Raw genomic sequence first — 22,823 nt, 5'->3', positions numbered from 1 at the left:
GTAAATGCAGCCTAGAAAACGACACCCACAACACAATTTGTCCCCTAATCCAAATCTGGCTCTGACGTCTGGTGTCAAACTTACGCCTTCTCGTCTATTTAATGGGTCAGAGGAGCAGACGCGGGGATGTGAAAGGGTTAAACGTCTACAGTAATTAGAGTCGCACTTCGCGTCGGCGTCCTCCAATACGGAGCCGCGAGAAGCTACGTCCACCCCCTCTTCTTCCTCTCTCTCTCTCTCTCTCTCTCTCTCACTCACTCACACATACACACACCTCCCCACCAGCTCCTCCGAGTGTCTAATACACTGGAAAATCAAAGCGCGAGCCTCCCCCGTTCACACACCACCAGTGTTGCGCGTGGAGCACAACAGAGAGAGAGAGAGGTGCATTCACTCTCCTCTCCTCTCTCCTCCCGTCCCCTCAGCTAAACTATTCAGTAAACTTATCCAGATGTTACAAAGTTAGTTTCTTTTTTTAAATTTGGGACTGGCTGTGCTTTTCTATGTACTTTTTAGCTGTTGAGTTGAGTGGCTTTATGAGGCGAAAGATGTCTTGGTGAGGCGATTTTTACGCACGCCGCTGAGATGGATCACAGACTCTCCAGAGGCAGTTGGGTACCAGTGACTGGGCTGGTTGTATGTCTGCTTCTGTGTGCCTGTGTAGTGGACCTGGTTCTGGCGCAAATTCGGTACTCCATTCCCGAAGAGCTGGAGCATGGAGCTTTTGTGGGCAACATCGCCGAAGACCTGGGCTTGGATGTGGCCAAGCTGTCAGCCCGCCGGTTTCGTATAGTCTCCGGCGCAAAGAGGCAGTATTTAGAAGTGAACTTGGAGAATGGCATCCTCTTCGTCAACGAAAAGATAGACAGAGAGGAGCTGTGTGAGCGAAGTCCGAGCTGTTTTTTACATTTACAAGTGGTCATTGAGAACCCATTAGAACTGTACAGAGTGGAAGTGGAGATTTTAGATGTGAATGACAACTCGCCCAGTTTCCCGTGGAGCGAGTTTAATCTTGACATCACAGAGTCGGCTGCGCCCGGCTCCTGTTTCCCGTTAGAGAGCGCACAGGACCAGGACGTGGGCACCAACTCTCTGCGCTCCTACCAGCTGAGCGCAAACGAGCACTTTGTGCTGAACATCCAGACGCGCAATGATGGAAGCAAGTTTGCGGAGCTCGTGCTGGACACCCCACTGGACCGGGAACAGCAGAAAAAGCACGAAATGGTCCTGACTGCCTTTGACGGGGGGTCACCGGAACGCTCTGGGACTGCGCTGATAACTATCACAGTGTTAGACGCCAACGATAACGTGCCCGTGTTTGACCGCTCAGTTTACCGGGCGAGCCTAGTGGAGAACGCACCGAGGGGGACGCTGGTGCTGAAGCTGAACGCCACAGACCTGGATGAGGGCTCAAATGGAGAGGTGACCTACGCGTTTAGTGGGCACGCACCCCTCAAGGTGCGCGAACTGTTTAGCGTGGACCCGTACACGGGCGAAATCCGAGTGAAGGGCATTGTGGACTACGAGAAAGCCAGTGTTTATGAGCTGTATGTGCAGGCGAAAGACAGGGGACCATCAGCTGTGGCTGTGCACAGTAAAGTCTTGGTCGACATCCTGGATGTAAATGACAATGCGCCCGAAGTCATCCTCACGTCAGTGTCCACTCCTGTCCAGGAAGACGCGCCACCGGGCACGGTGATAGCGGTTATCAGTGTGATGGACCGGGACTCGGGAGAGAACGGGAACGTTGACTGCCAAATCCCGAGCAACGTCCCCTTTCAGCTCCATTCATCCTTTAAAAACTATTACACTCTGGTGACAAGCGAGTTTCTGGACAGAGAAGCGGTGTCCGAGTACAACATCACTCTTACAGCGCGAGACTTGGGCTCCCCTTCTCTCTCCACCAGGAAAACCATCCTCGTTCAAGTGTCTGACATTAATGACAACCCCCCGCGGTTCTCTCAACCTTCATACACAGTTTATGTGACCGAGAATAATGCTCCAGGCGCTTCCATTTGCTCAGTAACTGCATTCGACCCCGATTCAAACCAGAACGCCTATCTGTCTTATTCTATTCTCGAGGGTCAGATTCAGGGCATGCCCGTGTCCACTTATGTCTCAATCAACTCTGACAACGGCAATATCTACGCACTGCGCTCTTTTGATTACGAGCAACTTAGAAACTTTCAGATTCTGGTACAAGCGCAGGACGCTGGTTTCCCTCCTCTCGCCAGTAACATCACAGTCAATGTCTTTGTTTTGGACCAGAACGACAATGCACCTGTTATTGTGTCCCCGCTGCCCAAAAACGGCACCGTGGCCACAGAGGTGGTTCCGCGGTCAGTAGATGCTGGGTATCTGGTTTCAAAAATAACAGCGCTAGACGCGGACGCGGGGCAAAACTCCCGGTTGTCCTATCAGGTGTTGCAGGCTACAGACCCGGGGCTGTTCAGCGTGGCTCTGTACACGGGCGAAATCAGGACTATTCGCCGGCTAGTAGAAAAAGACGCAACAAGGCAAAGATTGGTAATATTAGTCAAGGACAACGGGCAGCCGCCGCTCTCCGCCACTGTCTCCATTGTCCTCACAGTGGTAGACAGCGTGCCTGAGTCGCTGTCAGATTTCGGAGACCTCACACTCAGCCCGCAGCCCCCCTCAAACCTCGCTCTCTACTTGATCGTGTCACTGAGCACAATATCTTTAATATTCCTTGTGGCTATAATCGTGCTGGCCGCGGTCAAGTGTTACAAGGACAGGGAGACCATCAGCGGGTATAACCTCCCCCCGTTCGCCTGCTGCTGTTGCGGGGGGTTTCAGCCCGATCCGCCTCCGGAGGTGTTCAAAAAATCCAACCTCAACCTGCAGATCTCATCCGCGGCAAAAGTGCCAACAAATTGCATGGAGGTGAATGGAAACAGCAGTCTCTCTCAGTCATATTGTTATAAAGTCTGCTTGACACCCGAATCAGCCAAAAGTGACTTTATGTTTCTGAAGCCGTGCAGCCCGGGCAGCACACCGAGAAACAACGAGGCGAAGAGCGCAGAAAACTCGTGGAACGCGCAGAGCCGGAGCGCATCTGTGAACAACGGAGCAACTACTCCCAACGAGGTACACTGAAATCAGCATAGTTTAACACCATGAGTGCTTGTGTTGTTCATTGAGCTCAGTCTGTGTCACACGCTGCCACGGAAAAACCCATCTCAGATTTCTATCTGATAAGTATCTAGACTGTGACATTCCCCCATGAAGGTCAAATCACGCATGCCACACAGATTTAAACTCAACTTGGGAAAAAACTGAGCAAAGCCGTGATTTTTCCCCCCTCTCTCCCTTCTTATTAACACAGCATGTTAGCTCGACTGTTTTTTATAATTATGGCAATAATTTATCTTAAGTGCGGAGCCTATGGTAATGTTTTCCACCCGGGAAATGAAATGAGACGAAGACGAAGATTACATTTTTAATTGACATGGTAATGAAAGTGTAAAGTCTTATCTTGCAGGGAGCATATTCTGCGCGCATACCGTGTCTTATCATCTGTATAGAATGAAGTGAGATATCAATTACTGCGTGAGAGGAAGAGGAGATGTACTTCAAGTTGACTCCTCTATTCAGTCTAGGGAACATTTCCAGGTGTCTTCACGGCACGCTTTTGCAAATTAATCACCCGTGGGTAAAAAAGCTTTTAATAATAATTCATGGATTTAATTAGAATAGTTTGTGACCTGGGAGATTAATGTATTATTCGGTATTACACTTTTTTTCTGCAAGGAGGGGACACACACCTGCTTCCAGCACATCCACCTGAGCTTGAACAAAAAGTCAAGGTTAAATACGTGACGGACAAGGTGAATGGCAGCTATTTGAATTCATCAGCCTTGGGGTTCAGACAATTCTTTCTCGACCAGTCGGGTTTGCGACACGCCTTCTTGTCCTCAAACTAACAATATAGGACAGATAACCTCACTAACTATGCCTCAAGGGCACAAGCACTGCCGAGCCATTATACTACACACAATGTGGCGTATTCGCAAGGGGGGGGTGCTGTCCATTATTGATGAAAAATGGCAAATGGACGGTTTTGGGGAGACAGGGGAGGACATCGAGAGGGGAGGGGGCAAGGATAAGGAGGAGGGGGGGTGCAAGGACATGGCTGGACTGAGACGTGGGCCGCCTGTAGATCGGCCCCGACGCTGTCCTCTGTATGCGAGGAGAGAGAGAGAGAGAGAGAGAGAGAGAAATGTGGTTTAATATTTGTTGAGCAAGGGTGGGGAAGAGGAGGGGCGGAATAGAAGGATGGGATGGGGAAGGAAGGAGACAAGGAGAAAGGGAAATGACAGAGGCAAGATGTCTAAGGCAGTGTTTTCAAATTTTAATAGACGGGGAAACAGAGCGTAAATGTGTGCTTATTGCTCATTGTCGCCTCCCTGTTTTCACCAAAACGCAGAGGGACAAAGACTCAGAGCCATGATACCAGACTCCAACGGGCAGACTGAGAAATGTCAGCTCGGTCACTGGCACATGCACCTCTGGCCACAAGAGGGATTTCGAGGTCACGATGATTGTTCCGCCTACAGCTATGCTCCTTCAGGAGAAAGTGTCCTTCCTGACGTTAATTGGTTCCCCTAATTCACCCAGTGGTGTCCCTCAGCGTACCCACATGAGTCGTCCCCACACACACACACACACACACACACACACACACACACACACACAGAGTGACACATTAAACGTCAATGAAACTGAGCATTGCACAAGGCAAGTACATGAGCCTGCTTGAGTTGATGAATCGGAGGTGAAAAGAGAGATTAGATGCACATTCGAGCGTGTAAAACACGCAGGACAGGTGCGTGCACGTGTATGCATGCAGCGGCGAGCTGGGTTGTGCATATAGATACAGCTGCAAGGACCGCAAACTTTTCAAGGCTCTCTGTGAGACTTTTAATTAAAAACCTTGCTCGAGGAGCATCAGGCAAATATTAATGTAAAAATGATGCATAAAATCCACAAAACAATGACGTGTGTAATTTTCTTAATTTCCTCCCTGGCACGGTTTCCTTTGAAGATTAAAATCATGTTTCGTTTCATCCCGGTGGGGTTCTAATTGGTTTTGTGCGTAGTTGGCGGGGAGTGTATTTTGAATACCGATTCTAATAATACGCTTACGTCGCATTCTCCGTGTTAACAACTTTAAGGGAATTAATAGAGCGTGGAATCCATACTATGAGACTCAAACCCGGAATAAATATCTCTCGGGTGCCCTCCTTCACCTCTCACGCTGCGCCACAGACGATAAAAGCAAAACTAAGAGACGGGCGAGTCTAAGCTGAAGGCAGCAGCTCCTCCGGTCCTAAAAAATCAGCGCTGCCAAACATCCACAGGGCGGCAGCCGCGATCCATGTGAAAAGAGTCATGTCTCCATTTCAGGATAAGACAGACTGCTCCTCATGACAGTTATCACTGACCTCTGCTGATCCACGAGGATAGAATAAACAGGAGAGGTTTGCCATCAAGACCGGTTTGATTGAGCTTATTTGGAAGAGACGTTTCTCAAAATAGACCTGGGCTGTGACACTGAACTTTTATGTATGTTTATATTGAGACTTTTTGTTGTTAAATTATGTTGAAAAAGTTAACATTAAATGACGTTGTGCTCTTTTTTTGCAGCTGAAGCAGCCAAACACAGACTGGACTCTCACAAAGAATCAGAACTCCTCCATTAAAAGGTACAATTTTGACCTTTGTCAAACCAATGTTAAGCTGTTGTACCAAAGCATATCATGCTCACACAAAGGGCTGAGGTATACAGCCTGTATAAATATCACTCCTGTTAAAATATAGACAGTGGCGCCCCGAAATATTTTATAGGGGCAGTCAGATGGGGCCACTGAAAATCTGAAAACCAAAAGCCATAACTGAATTTCAGGAATTATTTCTGCTGCCATAGTAAACATTTTGAATTCTACAACAGTCCTGTTTAAATGTGTTGTATATGGCCAGGAGGGCAGCAAAAAACACTGATACATCAATAAACAACAAGAAGACAAGTACAACTGCCACAAACCACAAAGAGCAAGCACAGCCTCCAGTTAAAATCTACACAAAAAAGTTAAATACATGCACAAGTGAAATTTTCTAAAATTATTTCAGCTATAATTTGAGTAGCAATCAGAATTGAGATCTCTTAAATGCATGTTAGGAGATTCACTGTTATTAGAATAAGCTGGTTGTCCATAAAAAGACAAATATACAGCTTTAATTTGAAGAAGTACGTTGTTTGTAAGGGACAAAACGTTAACTAAGAACAAGCCATTTCGAGTATAGAGGAGACTTGTTGGTTCCTGCAGAACTCACTTTAATTCAGATATTCTTGAAATGAGAGTTCAAGGGACGCCTTTGAAATTGAGCCAAAACCTGAAGTGTTATTTAGCCCTTTTCCCAACAAGCTCTGCCAACATGGTTGCTACCCATGGATATTTAGTTTCACAAGAAAGCAACCTTCGTGCTATCTTAAAAATTATCCCACCACAGTCTCTTCAAGACAGTAATATCAGCCTCCAGTTATTTTCACTGTTGGATATATAGATATTGAATTATCATACTAGTCAGGTATGTTGTCATGACAGACTGATATCTTGTTTTCAGTTATAACTCCATCAACATGGATGGCACCCTCATGCGTAAGGCCATGCACGCAGACCCAGAAAACTATGTAACCTCCATGGCGCCTGGACAGTACTGGACCTGGGGTACTCACATGAGAGGGATGAAAGGTAAGACAGGCCAAACCCAGTCAACAGCAAACAGCCTTTATGAAAACTACACATTCAGTGTTTTTTACTTTACAGCATGTTTTGTGCACCCAAATATGCATATTGTCCACCACACAACACACCTCCATGCTTTTATGTAAGACATTCTGTTTCCCTTTGTTGTCCCCTTAATTGGTTGCTGGTGTGCAGAAGCAGGGTTATATTCACACCCCCATCATTATGGCTCTGTTTTTGTATTTTTGTTGTTGTCAGTATTTATTGTCCTGACTGCAAAACACCAAACTTTGTTTTAGAAAAGTGCTATGCAAATGAAAATACCACAACAGCCCTAAGTCAATATTGAATAATTAAGCAGTTGCTTCTCCTCTCCTTTCTCTTTGTCTGTGTCATTCTACAGACTATAAGATGTCTCCATCAACCAGTGGGGTCCACTCTCGCCCCTGGACTCCTCGGTGCACACCTCCTCCCCAACAGCAGCAGCCATCCATCCCACCCCACCCTCACCCACACCCTCACCCACCTCCTGACTACCACCACAATGTGTACATCCCTGGGACACCATCGGGGTTTTGCACCCTGAGGCCCGCAGCACAGCGGAGCGAACTGGACGTCCACAATTCCTTCTCCACCTTTGGCAAGAAGCGACGTCTTCAGATGTCCCCGCAGGGAGAGGCTGCGATTATAAATAATGACCTGTACAATGACTGACTTTTCAACAACTGTCTGAATGGATGGTTAAAATGACAAATAACCTCATATAAAAACAGAGGACGAGACCATTTAGTACATAAATTCATGAATTTATGATTTACAAGTGGGATGAAAACTACAGAGGATGCGCAAAAGATAAATAATGAATGAATAATTACAAGTGCTGAAGAGAAATGAAGTCTGATGGTTATTTATGTGACATGCCGCTGCAAAATGGACCGATGTATGCATCTGCCTATTATTATTATTATTATTATTATTATTATTATTATTATTATTATTATTATTATTATTATTATCATCATTATTATTATTATTTAGACAATCAATGGAGCAGCAATTACATCCAAAATGTTTTGAAAAAGCATTAGTGGACAATAATTTTGCACATCCTTATGAATTTATATTTTCTTGTTTTATGAAATAAAAAAGTGATTTCTTTTTGTATGTTTGCTGACAGAGCTTGTGTGAATATGACAAATAGTATGATAATGTATATGCAAGCTGCAACATGATGCAGACAGCTGTAAAGAGGGGGGATTTCCTCCACACATGTACTGTATACATTTATGAAAATAAAGTATTTTTTTCATATAGTCTTTCTTATGTCTCTTAAACATGCATGTGTGGCCTGCTGAAAGTCATAAAACTCAAGGCCTGAGTACTGATACACGCACGTACTGACACACGCACTCAAACACATCTACATGCATAAAGCATTTAGATATAAGTTTCCCAGATCTATGTTTAATTAGTTTGAGTCAATTATTTTGGGGTGAAAAAGTTCCACAGCTACTCTTACAAGGGTGGAAAGCTTTTCGCCTTGGTAAGCTGTTTTCCACAGCGAGGAATAAACATAGTAAAATGCTAACATATGCTAATTGGAGTGCTTGCATTTCCATTTGCCCGCAGAGAATAGTGGGGTTCATTAACTGAACAAACAGAACCTCCTCTCTCGAAATATCACTTTAATTAAGACCACGAACACGAATACAAGCATCAGGGGAAGGAGGGGTTCAGCTCCAAATGCCACACCTGGATGTGAGCTAGAGGGGCCTGTGACTTCTCTCTCTGTGCCCTTTTACATCTTACTTCTCAGGGAATTAGTTGCTAGCATCAACAGATGAGAGCTGGCCACGGGCCAGAAATGAGCAGGGTAATTAGGTCGTCGCATGGCTCAGATTGAAAATAATTCCACTAATAAGGAAACGGGTGTCCATAGAGAGCATGGAGGGGAGCAGGCTAACCTTCTCTGCGGTAAGGTGATCCACAGGGACGGCTGAAGGGGCAGCTGTATTTAGGTCAGCTTGGCTTACTTTCAGATGATGAGTGAGGAATAGAGCTCTGTTCCCAAAATAGAGGTGTAGGAATATTATTACTCTCTGCTCCAAGAACAACTTTAAAGTCAAATAGCTATTTTAAGATCATTAACAAAACCTATTTAGAAACATCAAATTCATGTATGTGTCATCACCACCAAACCAACAGGCTCACACAAATTATTGGTATGTTTTAAACTCCGGGTTTGGTTATATTGTATATAAATTATAATCCTGTGATAGGTGAAATTTGGTCTTAAGGCATCAAATCTCTTCAGTCTGTTCTGTGACAACAAAATGACACTCGACCCTGTCACCTCAAATCCTGTAACCACGTTGGTCATTTGCATCGGGAGCTGTCCAAGGCCGTGGTGCTGAATATGCTTTGACCAGTGGTTCTTTCACAGCCAGCTACAATCCCTTCAGTCGTCCACTAGAGGGCGCACGTGACACTACTCTATAAACACTGGTGCAGTATGTTGGGTTTAATGTTTTGGAGGCACCCATCTTCCTCCTCCTCTCAAGGACACACACACACACACACACACACACACACACACACACACACACACACACACACACACACACACACACACACACACACACACACAAACAAACCACATGTCCTTGCTTAACTTTCATCAGTCTAGTTACCCATGAGGTAACTAAAATATGTATAAATGTACAGATATTAAAAATAAAGCATGTTTCCTGAGGGTCATGTGCTGTTTTATTTAAAACCAGCAGTAGACGAAGTATTCAGACCATTTACCCAAGTAAAAGTGGTAGTGCAAACTCTATAAAAAGCAACTAGCAAAACACATTTATTTCATTTGGAAAAGTTCTAAAGTAACAGCATTTAAGCATTGAAAGTAAAGGTGTTCATTATGCAGAAAAAAATTGTCCTGCATGTGCTGTAGTCTATTGAATTATTTATGAATTGATGTGCAAGAAGCCTTTTCAATCTTGTAGCTGGTCGTGGTAGAGCTAGTTTAACTACTTTTTATACACTTGGGCACTTTTAATCTATAACAATGCATCATAGTTCATGAACAAATGTTTTGTAGGTAACATTATCATCTGTAAAGTAAATACAGGTGTCAAACAAATGTAGTAATATCTCACTATTTACTGTACAGAGCGGCCTTAAATTGAAATGCTCGAGAATAGTAAAGGTACCTTAAATTTAAGTACAGTACTTGAGTAAATGTACTTAGTTACATTCCATTTATGCTTGAGGCCCAGGCTCATTAAATAATAACAGTCATGTCATGTGAAATCCCACAAGTGACATGCTTGTGATCTATTTACATCATAATATGAGACATTGTAGATTAATTTAATTAGAGCTACTGACCACAAACGGTGTACCCAGGTTTTTGTCTTATATGGCAGTCAAAGTATGAAACTGTATTTATCCATGATTCATAGCAAGTCACAATAACTGTGCCTATGATTAACACAAGCACCATCTTGTAACAGTGGCTGGAAACAGATTTGTCCAGCAGATGGCATCATTGAGTAAGAATCACTGCACACCAAAAAAACAGTCTTAAGGTGAAAGAGTGCATTCATTTTACATCGTGAACTCGAGGTGTTTGGGTCTGAGACGTTAGAGTGATGTAATCACCAACAGTGCAGGAAAAAAACATGAGGGAGCCTGGCTAATCCAATTTGGGGAAGGGGGGCAAGGCAGTGGAGGTAGAAGGGGCAGAGGATCTTGAAGATCCTATCTCCCTCCTTTTTTCCCCCCAGAAGATAAACACAGACCAACGCCCACACAACAGCATAAATTTGGTTTTGGCAATAAATCATCAAATAAAAATTCTCTCTCTAATCTCACTTTATGAATGAAAGTAGAGCAGATACATTTAGAAATATGCTGACAGTGACGTCATCTTGCAAATAGATATCCAGATAGTGTGTGAAGCTACAGATTGCATGCAATGACTTCTTGGTTTGTGTGTAGGAAGGATTTAAGGCATTTAGATGCGTTTTCCCCTAATTATGCCTGACACAGCATTCAGGTGTTGCATTCAATGTTTATGTTCAAGGTGTACAGGAGAATTTATTTTCATGACCTTACAAAACAAACACAGAGGTTATGACTGGTCTCCTAGCCATAAGACAGACTCGCAGACGCTCAGTGTAACTAATGATTTTAGCTAAGCAACTGTAGAGAAAACCTGGTGATTTGTCGCCACCAAGTGACAAAGGAAGGAAATACAACTCGGGATGAAGTTGAAGAGTTTTTTTTAATGGTAATTAATTCGATTTTGATGAATTTGTAAACTGTTGTCAACTAAAATGTTCTCAACCTGTAAGTCTCCTGCTATGTTCTATAACATTAAAAACTACAAAGCTGTGCCTTGTTTAGAATTAATCGTGTATAGTGTGCCAATTCGTAGTTTTTGCTAAACGCTTTTCAGCTTTAGAGGAGGGGCATGAAAGTAACAATATTGGGATCACTGGGCCAGGCAGAGGCCTGGAAAGACTTTTCTGTTCCGGGGTTCTGTGATAAGAGCTGCATTTTGTGTGTGAAAACAATCAACAGGATGATCCTCTGAAGTATTAATCGATTTGAATGAGTTTTTTCTTAAGGCATATTTGTGAAAAATCCCTTTATACTATAACATTATATTTTAACATGCGCTACTGCAATATGGATCAAACATATGTCACCACACTCCGTTGCACATAGTGAACGAGAACAAACAGATTACTCATAGTTTTACAGGTTAAATCAATCAGAGCACTGCACACATATCCAAAACACATTTTTTAACCAGAGAAACATGTCACAGTATTTAAACCTTCGGCCGCGCTCGCACCCACCGACACACACACGCATGCACACACGCACGCGCGCTTCCGCGCACACCCACACAAACAAACACACACAAATCATCATCGGCATATTTACTGAAGCCAGAAAAAAAGTGTGCCAGTCTTTGAACTATTATGCGCCTGCTTAGCAGTAAAAAAGGGGCCATCAACACATTGCGCACAGCAGACCAGAACATATCCAACTGTGAAGTGTCAAGCAATCCAAAAGGCCAACTTGCAAAGCACAAAACAAGATAGCCAATAATCATGGAAAAATAAATGCCCATTAATGGTGTCAAACTGCACGGCGGCAGCTCTTAATAGAACAGACACTGTACCTTTGCTGGGTTTGTGTTTCTCTTACGTTACTCCAAAAGTGGCTTGGCACGTTTACCGCAAGCTAACCTACTACGTCACGTCCGTTGACCATGATGCTTAGCGTTATTTTAATAACTAGTAATTATTTAGTGTTTCTAATTATTTTTTAAAAAACTTACTTAAGCCTTCATTATTTGGTAAATACCAACAAAAAAATTACATTTTATTTCCTTATTTTATTTTTTTCATTTTGAAGAGTGCTGTGATTTTGGCCTTTTCCAGCAGGGGCACCCCTACTTCCCACGGCCATGGGGCCAATGAGTAAATTATGCTGCAGTCCTTCTCATACTTTACATTTAGAAATTTGCACTTTAAATTTATTTGGATCACATCAGTGAAGTACAGATATACTGCATGGATATAACATCACTGTGGCTCCTAATTCTATAGGGTGCTCAGAACATTGTATATGTCAAAACAAAAGGGCAAAAATCAAATAAAAATATAATAATGATAATAATAATAATAATAATAATAATATAAAAATCAGTTTAGTCATTCTGTCATTCCGTAAGCTCTCCTCTTGATGCTAATATAATCATGCTTATCATGCTCTGATAAGTTAACAGATTTGATGGATACACTCAAATAATGCAAGTTGAATTAAAATGTCATCAAATGAGAGCTGATCAATCACTGGTTAAATTCCTCATCCTGTGCACAGCTTCTGAATGTCAACACATTTCCACTTTGATAAAAGCAGAAAACCACGTAGTCACAACTGATTCAGGATCACTTTCAGTGTAGAATGCTGAAACATTTCTTTGCTACAATCTTACCGCAGAGCTTTTGTAAACAACAGCCAAAGAAGCCCTGTCTGCTCATCCATGCCTCTGTTCTGGCTCTTAATGTAACAAACAAGAACTTTCTGCAGTTAGTCACAGTAAAATAAGTTTTAGAGACCAAAACAAAAGATAACAAGCAAGCAGCAACTTCAACTTGGCTATGTAAAGATGAAACAACTTGCCAGTGCCTTGTTAAACACTAACCGAAAGAGAAGACACACAACATATAACCAAAATCTCTGGGCTATAATCATAAATTGAGAGATGAGAGATCGTATAGGAGAGAAGCAACTGACCTAACCACATGTTGCCTTGATAACAAACCTCCCTTGAAATGTCAGTATCACAAAAGCAGTCACTGATGACTTCAAAATGAACAGACAAAATCACACCCCCAATTCCATCAGTATGCAGAGATTGTTGATGGTTTTAAATTCCTCGGTAGACACATTTAAGACACCTTTATACGATCAACTTACAGCAAGTGCATCCTCAAGAAAGTACAACAGAGATTGTTTTTTTCTGAGGCATCTCAAGAAAGTTTGGTATGAACACTCAAAACTCTAGTTAGTTTTGGCTATATTACTGTGTGGTTCGGCAACCCGACTGCTCGTGGCTGCAGATGCCCACAAAGGACTGTAAAGACAGCAGAATAATCTCAACACAGAACTACCACAATTTCATGACATTTACACCACACGCTGCAAAAGAACAGCTGAAATTTTCATTAAGGACACCTGCCATCCTGCTCATGCCCTGACCTAGCTTCTTCCATCCAAAAAATATTGTCAGAGCATCAAATCATACACCACCTGTCTCACTCATAGCTTCTTTACTCAGGCCTCAGGCAGTTAGGTTGCTGAACAGCTGACACATGCACTATTGTTGCTCGTAGATTGTATGCACTGTGTACTGTGGGTAGTGTTATCTTATCTATCTGTAGCAGAGAGTGCCACCAAGCACAAGCATTTCATTGTATTTTTTTTACACAACAACTAATCTGAACTTGTGCACAGGCAGGAGAGGGTCTTTATTGCCCTTATCTCTGGCCACTGGTGACATTTGTGAATAATAATGGGATCTGTGGGTCCATAAGAGGATTCATGTGGCCACAGCAGGGTTAAGTTTAGACCCATAGTGCCCCCATGCACTGCTGGTCTGTAAGGGATTAAAAGGTCTGACATAAATCCAGTGGTAGAAAAAAAAAACATGAACTAGATGTCTTAAAATACTATAGTTGAGCAAAAATTCTAATAAATTGTTGTCTGTGTTTATATTACATTATACTTGTACTTCTCTCTCTACAGTCCCTGTAGAAGAGGAGACATAAAGTTACAGGTGCAATCTGTCTTTTTTTTACTTTGCAGGTCACAGAACGCTGCAACAAAAATATATGAAATAATACTCTGAGGTAACCTGAAAAATTAGCCAGTGGAACAATTACTTTACATAGTTGTTTAGGACAAAGTATTTTGATTTCTGTATCTTCATTCTCAACAACAACAAAAAATACAGGTTTTGCCACAAATAATATGCAAAATATATATTTTCTACAACAGGCTGTCTATGAAACATAAATGATGATAAGCCCAAGATAGTCTCAGTGTTACCCTCAGGCTTTAAAAAAATGTAATTATACTTTATGGTGATGTGATCAATTCATTCATCACAGTGCATCTAGGTAAGATCCTTGAAGCAAAAAGTTCCCACAAGGCTCAAGAGGAAGTACTTTTTTTTTTTTGTTTTAAAATCAATTTCATTTGCATTACATATGCTGTTTTCACTGTTAGTTAGGTAAGAGCTGCTGGCTTTTTTGATGTAGCATTGCAGAATTTTGACCCCGGGGATGATTTGTTCATCTGTTGCTGATAAATTCAATATGAGGTTCAATAATATATTAATAATTAGGCTGAGCTGATACTCAAGATGATCAAGGCTGACCTAGATTTGGGTCCTGATGAACAGTCATAGAAAAAAATAAGCTTCTCCTTGAACTTTATTTCAGTTCCATTATTCACTTTGTTTATTCTACAACTTTCATTGTTAGCTCCCGCTGAAGAAAAAGAAACAATTGGCCAGTAGCCAACTTCTTCTTTCCTTTGGTTCCTCTGTTTCAAATAAATGTGCACACTCAGCAGCTGAAAAAAATCCCAAGCTGGAGAAATGCAATCAAACAGTGTAAAATAGTGACTTAAAATGCAATATATCTCCCTCACTGTTTTCACAAAACATCATCAAATAAAGGATTCACTTATCTGCAAAACAAAAAAACCCCAAACAAACAGATTCACAGGCAGCATTGGCATTATTATTATTCTTTTATTTTTTTTAATTTAAGAGGAAATGATTCAAATTCCTAATTACATTATCTTGATTTTTTTTTCTTTCTTTAAGCTTGACTAAACAAAGGCATCTGGCTTGTTTTATATAAAAATAAAGACAAAGTAATCACTGCGTAAATCATGTCATTTACAAAACTCATTTAAACATCTCCAAATCTTTTTTCGATATATCTCGTCTAGGAGCTGAAACCTTTGCTGTCGTGATATTTTATTTGATTTGAGTACATGTTATTATCAGAAAAAAATCTGAAATTCATCTTGCATCTCAAGATGCTTAAACTCTGTAGTAGTTTTTGAGTCTGTCGATTATGTTGTTACTGAATTGCATTATATTGTAGATGTTCCTTTCAGTTTTGCCACCACAAGATGATGACTAAATCACTGTCCTTAAAAACAATAAAATATGAGTAGGGTTGAAATAGGTTGTGAGTGGGTAAAATCTATGCAGCTCTAAATTTCAAGTGATAATTCATTGAAAAGGCAAGTGAAATGGCAGTCAACTAACGTATACTAGTATATACTACATTGTCTGCCTTGTACATTCTTGCTTCTTGATAAAGCATATCAAGATAAATTACATGTGGGGAGCACTGAAAATAATTTCATAATAGGGCCTAGGCCTATATAAAAATATGCTCTTAATAAGAACAGAAAAATTAGGCTCCCCATGAGATGTGCAATGAGATGTGAAGGAAGTAGTTGGAGCACAATCTGTAAGCTGACAAGCAACTTTATGTCTGTTATGATGCCTCATATGACATACTGAAGAAATATAGCACCATATTATGCAATGCATGGCAATATGATACAATACAGTCCAGTTTCAGAATGCATTTAAACTGAACCTGATATTCTTTTTTAAAACGTGCATTAATAGCCCTTCCACACACACACACACACACACACACACACACACACACACACACACACACACACACACACACACACACACACACACACACACACACACACACAAAGAATCACTGTCTTGTGAGACCATGTTTTATCAAGTTCTTGGCCAACAAAACTGTTTCTAACTGCAAAGCTAAGCGCAGTCTCTGTCACATGGTGTCACTGTTGACCACTAAAGCATAATGCATCTCTCTCTCTTGATAGTCATGACACACCCATTTGAAAAGGGTGTAGGACACAGCTTTCTGAAAGATATGGTTTTTATTTTTTAAATAAGCAACACGGTGCAAGGAAATGTCCTATTCTTTTTTTTTCTTAAGTCAAAAGCAACAAAAACAGCACACGTTTTGAGATTCTGGAGTACTGTTTTCTGCAGATGAAAGGATGAATTTCTGGACCACTGTCTTTGTCTTGTCTGCAGTATGGCCAAGAGCTTTTGCTGTGACACGGTATTCTATAGAGGAGGAGATGGAAAGGGGATCTGTTGTGGCTAATCTCGCTGCGGATTTGGGACTTGAGCCTGGAGGTTTGGCACAACGAGAGGTAAAACTTGATATTTTCCATAACAAGAAATATCTAGATGTCAATAAAAAGACAGGAGAGTTGTACATCGTGGAAAAGATGGACAGGGAATATCTTTGTCCTTCAAAAACTACCTCCTGTTTTCTAAAGCTTGATGTTATCATAGAAAGCCCCTTACGCATCTTTAACATTGAACTTGGAATAACGGACATAAACGATAACGCTCCACATTTCCGACGAGACAGAGTAGAGCTCGACGTTTCAGAATCGGCAACACCGGGAGAGAGATTCTCTCTGCCTAATGGTGTGGATCCAGATGTTGGCATAAATACAATTAAAACATACAAACTCAGTGTCAGTGAACATTTCACCATCGAAATTCAGACGGGCAGTGATGGAACTCAATATGTTGATTTGGTGTTGACTAAGTCTTTAGACAGAGAGAAAAATGCTGTCCATAATTTAATACTGACTGCTGTGGACGGAGGGGTCCCTGTGCGCTCCGGAACCGCCAATATTATTGTTAGAGTGCAGGATACAAACGATAATCCTCCTCGGTTTGACAAGCAGACGTATACAATCAATATGACGGAAAATGCCCCGATTGGAACCTTAGTGATGAAGCTTAACGCTACAGATCTTGACGAGGGTTTAAATTCAGAGATAGTGTACTCATTCACCCTTTACACTTCAGAAAAAACACAAGACGTGTTTGCATTAAATCCTAACACAGGGGAGATAACTGTAAAGGGTACCATAGACTATGAAGATATGAAAGTTTATGAAATGCACATTGAAGCAAGAGACAAAGGGACGCATCCCCTGCTGGGGCAGTGCAAAGTGATTGTCCACGTGACAGATATGAACGACAATTATCCAGAAATTACCATACAGTCTGTAAAAAACACTGTGGATGAGAACATCCCTGTAGGAAGTGTCATTGCACTGGTAGGAATAAGTGACAGAGACACTAGTGTTAATGGCAACGTAAGTTTATCCATCAATAAACCCATGCCTTTTATTCTCAACAAAACATCAGATAGGCCCATGCACTACAAGCTCGTAGTGTCCGAACCCCTGGATCGTGAATCAGTGCCTGAATATGATATCACACTGATTGTGACAGACGCAGGGACACCGCCTTTATCTGATAACGAAACAATAACTGTGCATCTATTAGACGTCAATGACAACGCGCCACAATTTCCTCAGTCATTTTATACTATACGTGTGATGGAGAATAACGCACCTGGAGCCTTGCTCAGCTCACTCACTGCGTTTGACCCTGACCTCCATGAAAACCAGTATCTAGTTTATTTCATCCTGGAGAAGGAGATAGCCAACACCTCCATGTCCATGCTGTTCTCCATCAATCCAGAGAACGGGAACCTTTACGCACTGAAAACTTTTGACTATGAGATCGAGAAGGAGTTTCTTTTCCACATCGAGGCCAGAGACTCTGGCTCTCCTCCACTCAGCAGTAACGTCACGGTCCACATCATTATCGTGGACCAGAACGACAACGCTCCTGTGATTGTCTCTCCGTGGCGCGCGCACGGCTCAGTGGTGGAGGAAAAGATCCCCAGATCCACCGATAAAGGCTCTCTGGTTGCCAAGGTGATAGCCTTAGACACAGACTCGGTGCACAACTCTCGGATTACCTACCAGTTTCTACAGGTGACTGACGCCACCTTGTTCAGTCTGGACCAGTACAACGGAGAGATCCGGACTATGAGGATGTTCAGTTACAGAGATCCGCGCCATCAGAGACTGGTTGTTGTTGCCAAGGACAACGGGGAGCCTGCTCTCTCTGCTACAGTCACCATCAAGCTGTCCACAGTGGAGACTGCCGTTAAGGCCTACTCTGACATGACTGAGGTGCCGCTAGAATATGACATCTTTTCAGACCTCAACCTGTATTTGGTCATCGGTCTGGGCTCGGTGTCATTTCTGCTGCTCATCACCATATTGGTCACCATCGTGCTCAAGTGTCAGAAACCCAAACCCAGCAAAGCGGCTCCTCCCTGCAGGAACAGTGTGCTCAGTGAGAGGAACTCCACCATCGCAGACTCCACTCTGGTGTCCAACGATGCCTACTGGTACAGTCTGTTTCTAGCAGAGACCAGGAAAGGGAAGCTGGTGGTCAGACAGCCTGTGCCAAAGGGCTCCAGATACATCGTGTCCAGCATTCCGAGAGGGACAGGACTGACAGACACTAGTGACTCAGCAGCTTCCACTCTGCAGGTGAGAGTTTGATGTACACATCTCTTTTCTATATTTATTAGTATTGAGTGATATTTTGATTTAACATCAAACAGTTTTAAGGTAATTTGGCTCCGTCAATTCAGCAAACAAATAGTCAAACTATATCTGTGAATTACGCCAGCGATACTCAATTAAAACTCACTTGTATACCTATGTACTGAATGAATGGTAAATTATGTAAGGGGGATAGGCTTCACTTTATCAGTGCCACAAGGGGAAATTTGTTCCCCACCATACACAACAAACAAAAACAGCATGCACAGTATGTAAACAAAAAGACTGACACACACAAGTTCACACCAGGAAGCGGCAATTGATAGAAACGTATGCAGTTTAGAAAAAATATCTCACAAAAGCTGAAGGGCGGCGCTGTTTTGTTAGTAAAATACCAGCTAATGAACGTCATCACAAGGAGTCGTTGTCATCAGGACAGAGGGGGAAATAACCGGACAGCTCCATGGTGCTGAAACTCGCACGAATGAAATGCAGGAGGATTTCGCTCTCAATTTCGACAAAATCTCTTTGGGATTAAAATCGCGGGAGTACGTCTGAATCGAGATCTTAAAAATAATTGTTCACATCAGCAGAAACATGCATAATATCTAGGGAAGAGCCATAAACGCTGAACACATACACAACAATGGGGACTCCATGTGACAATGGGGTATTACAAAAGGTACGTGCTGCTCGTTTTTCTTCTTCCCTTTGTTCGTGAAATATCGACTTCAGTGACTCATTACTCCATACCAGAAGAGATGAAAGAAGGATCAGTCGTCGCTAATCTCGCTACAGATCTCGGCCTGGATGTTAAAACACTGAATCAGAGGAAGATGCGTCTTGACATCATTGCAAATAAGAAATATCTGGATGTGAATAAAGAGACCGGTGAACTGTATATTGTTGAAAAGATTGACAGGGAACACCTTTGCCCTACGAAGTCATCAGCATCTTGCTATCTCAAACTGGAAGTAATACTAGAAAATCCACTACGAATTTTTAATATAGAAGTAGAAATTTTGGATATGAACGACAACGCCCCGCAGTTTCGAAGAGATGCAATACATTTAGATATATCGGAAGCAACGCCCGTTGGTGAGAGATTTTCGTTGAGCAACGCAGTTGACCCAGATGTTGGGACCAACTCAGTGAAAACCTACCATCTGAGTGAAAGTGAACATTTTAACATAGAAATTCAGACCGGCAGAGATGGGTCTAAATTTGCAGAATTAATCTTAAGAAAGCCTTTAGATCGAGAGCAGCTGGCTGTTCATAATTTAATACTAACAGCTATAGATGGAGGCACGCCTGCTCGCTCTGGAACGGTGAGCATCATTGTTCATGTTTTGGACACAAACGACAACGCTCCTACTTTTGACAAAGTGAATGTTAACATTAAAATCGTGGAAAATTCTCCCATTGGCAGCCTCGTTGTCCATCTCATTGCAACAGATTTAGATGAGGGGTCAAATTCTGATGTAACGTATTCATACAGTCTATATACGTCAGAAAAAACACAAGAAACCTTTAATCTAAATCCTTCCACGGGGGAAATTACTGTTAAAGGGATGTTAAATTATGAAGATTTCAAGATTTACGACATGGAAGTTATAGCAACTGATAAAGGAGCCAGTGCATTATCAGGACAATGTGCTGTTAAGATTGAGGTGGAAGATATGAATGATAACCACCCAGAAATATCTATTAAATCATTTCAGAGTCCGGTCAATGAAAACATAGAAACAGACACAGTGATAGCAGTAGTTAGTGTCAGTGACAAAGACTCAGGTGACAATGGAGTGGTTGATCTTCATATTCCAGATAACATGCCTTTCAAACTGAGGGAGTCCTCTGATAACTATTATGAATTAGTGGTGTCAGAGCCATTAGACCGAGAGAAGGTTCCAGAATATGACGTCACATTCACCGTGACGGACAGAGGTTCTCCTCCTTTATCTGACAATGAAACTATGACGTTAGAACTGCTGGATGTTAATGACAATGTTCCACAGTTCCCTCAGTCATTTTATACTATACGTGTGATGGAGAATAACGCACCTGGAGCCTTGCTCAGCTCACTCACTGCGTTTGACCCTGACCTCCATGAAAACCAGTATCTAGTTTATTTCATCCTGGAGAAGGAGATAGCCAACACCTCCATGTCCATGCTGTTCTCCATCAATCCAGAGAACGGGAACCTTTACGCACTGAAAACTTTTGACTATGAGATCGAGAAGGAGTTTCTTTTCCACATCGAGGCCAGAGACTCTGGCTCTCCTCCACTCAGCAGTAACGTCACGGTCCACATCATTATCGTGGACCAGAATGACAATGCTCCAGTTATTGTGTCTCCGTGGCGCGCGCACGGCTCAGTGGTGGAGGAAAAGATCCCCAGATCCACCGATAAAGGCTCTCTGGTTGCCAAGGTGATCGCCTTAGACACAGACTCGGTGCACAACTCTCGGATCACCTACCAGTTTCTACAGGTAACTGACGCCACCTTGTTCAGTCTGGACCAGTACAACGGAGAGATCCGGACTATGAGGATGTTCAGTTACAGAGATCCGCGTCACCAGAGACTGGTTGTTGTTGCCAAGGACAACGGGGAGCCTGCTCTCTCTGCTACAGTCACCATCAAGCTGTCCACAGTGGAGACTGTCGTTAAGGCCTACTCTGACATGACTGAGGTGCCGCTAGAATATGACATCTTTTCAGACCTCAACCTGTATTTGGTCATCGGTCTGGGCTCGGTGTCATTTCTGCTGCTCATCACCATATTGGTCACCATCGTGCTCAAGTGTCAGAAACCCAAACCCAGCAAAGCGGCTCCTCCCTGCAGGAACAGTGTGCTCAGTGAGAGGAACTCCACCATCGCAGACTCCACTCTGGTGTCCAACGATGCCTACTGGTACAGTCTGTTTCTAGCAGAGACCAGGAAAGGAAAGCTGGTGGTCAGACAGCCTGTGCCAAAGGGCTCCAGATACATCGTGTCCAGCATACCGAGAGGAACAGGACTGACAGACACTAGTGACTCAGCAGCTTCCACTCTGCAGGTGAGAGCTGAATGTACACATCTCCTTTTCTGTATTTATTAATACTGAGTGATATTTTGATTTACATCGAAAAGTTTCTAAGGTAATTTGGCTCTATCAATTCAGCAAATAAATAGTGAAAATGTATCTTCGAATTTTACCAGCGATACTCAATTAAAACTTACTTTTATACCTATGTAGTAAATGAATGGTAAATTATGGTGGGGGGATAGGATTCACGTGATCAAACCCACAAGGGGAAATTGGTTCGCCACAATGTACAAAAAAAGAAACAAAAAAAGCATGCACAGTATGTAAACAAAAACACTGACACACACAAGATCACACCAGGAAGCGGCAATGGATAGAAATATATGCAGGTTACAAAAAACAAAAACTCACAAATACTGAAGGGTGGCGCTGTTTTGTTAGTAAAATACCAGTTAATAAACGTCATCACAGGGAGTCGTTGTCATCAGGACAGAGGGGGAAATAACCGGACAGCTCCGTGGTGCTGAAATTTACACCGAAAATGGCTCGCCATTTCTAGCGCCGACAAATCCCAGGTTTGAATTTATGCGAATATCTTCGGGATCAAGGACGTAACAGTAAAATTCATTATCACTGGAAACGACCACTACCTCGGTTGAAGTGAAGTAAAGCCGCACACAAAGATGGGTCCCGTTGTAACAATGGGGTATTGCAAAAGGTACGTGCTACTCGTTATTCTTCTTTCCTTTGTTCGTGAAATATCGACTTCAGTGACTCATTACTCCATACCAGAGGAGATGAAAGAAGGAACAGTCGTCGCTAATCTCGCTACAGATCTCGGCCTGGATGTGAAAACACTGAATCAGAGGAAGATGCGTCTTGACATCATTGCAAATAAGAAATATCTGGATGTGAACAAAGAGACGGGTGAACTATATATTGTTGAAAAGATTGACAGGGAATACATTTG

General features: G+C 42.4%; 3 protein-coding genes across 9 annotated transcripts in view; 2 read left to right on the top strand and 1 right to left on the bottom strand.

The window, feature by feature from the left end:
- Positions 1 to 22,823, bottom strand: part of LOC121947940 (fibroblast growth factor 18) — a 307,943-nt gene that overhangs the window by 51,937 nt on the left and 233,183 nt on the right. Inside the window, exon 1 of one of the 6 annotated variants that reach the window (XM_088081127.1) lies at positions 11,968 to 12,029. The exons of the other annotated variants lie outside the window; for them this stretch is intronic. The gene's annotated coding sequence lies outside the window, so the exon portion shown is untranslated. Of the gene's footprint in view, positions 1 to 11,967; positions 12,030 to 22,823 lie in introns of those variants that run through there. 6 annotated transcript variants of the gene reach the window in all.
- LOC121948158 (protocadherin-10) lies at positions 278 to 8,078 on the top strand. Of its 2 annotated transcripts, XM_042493445.2 has the most exons (5): positions 278 to 2,904; positions 2,995 to 3,108; positions 5,668 to 5,726; positions 6,646 to 6,773; positions 7,171 to 8,078. In XM_042493445.2, the coding sequence occupies exons 1-5, from the start codon at positions 586 to 588 to the stop codon at positions 7,479 to 7,481; spliced, it is 2,931 nt and encodes a 976-aa protein (XP_042349379.1). In that variant the 5' UTR covers positions 278 to 585; the 3' UTR covers positions 7,482 to 8,078. The 2 variants fall into 2 exon arrangements, with proteins under 2 accessions (XP_042349379.1, XP_042349378.1); XM_042493444.2 differs by having other exon boundaries at positions 280 to 3,108.
- On the top strand, positions 16,263 to 18,824 carry pcdh2a1 (protocadherin 2 alpha 1). The gene has a single exon (XM_042493428.2). The coding sequence runs from the start codon at positions 16,431 to 16,433 to the stop codon at positions 18,822 to 18,824; it is 2,394 nt and encodes a 797-aa protein (XP_042349362.2). The 5' UTR covers positions 16,263 to 16,430.

This window comes from Plectropomus leopardus, chromosome 8 (assembly GCF_026936395.1).
Source record: "Plectropomus leopardus strain MGB_pleo_1.0 chromosome 8, ASM2693639v1, whole genome shotgun sequence".
Classification (NCBI taxonomy): domain Eukaryota; kingdom Metazoa; phylum Chordata; class Actinopteri; order Perciformes; family Serranidae; genus Plectropomus; species Plectropomus leopardus.
Note: the sequence above shows the minus strand (reverse complement) of the source record. Positions and strands in the feature narration are given on the sequence as shown.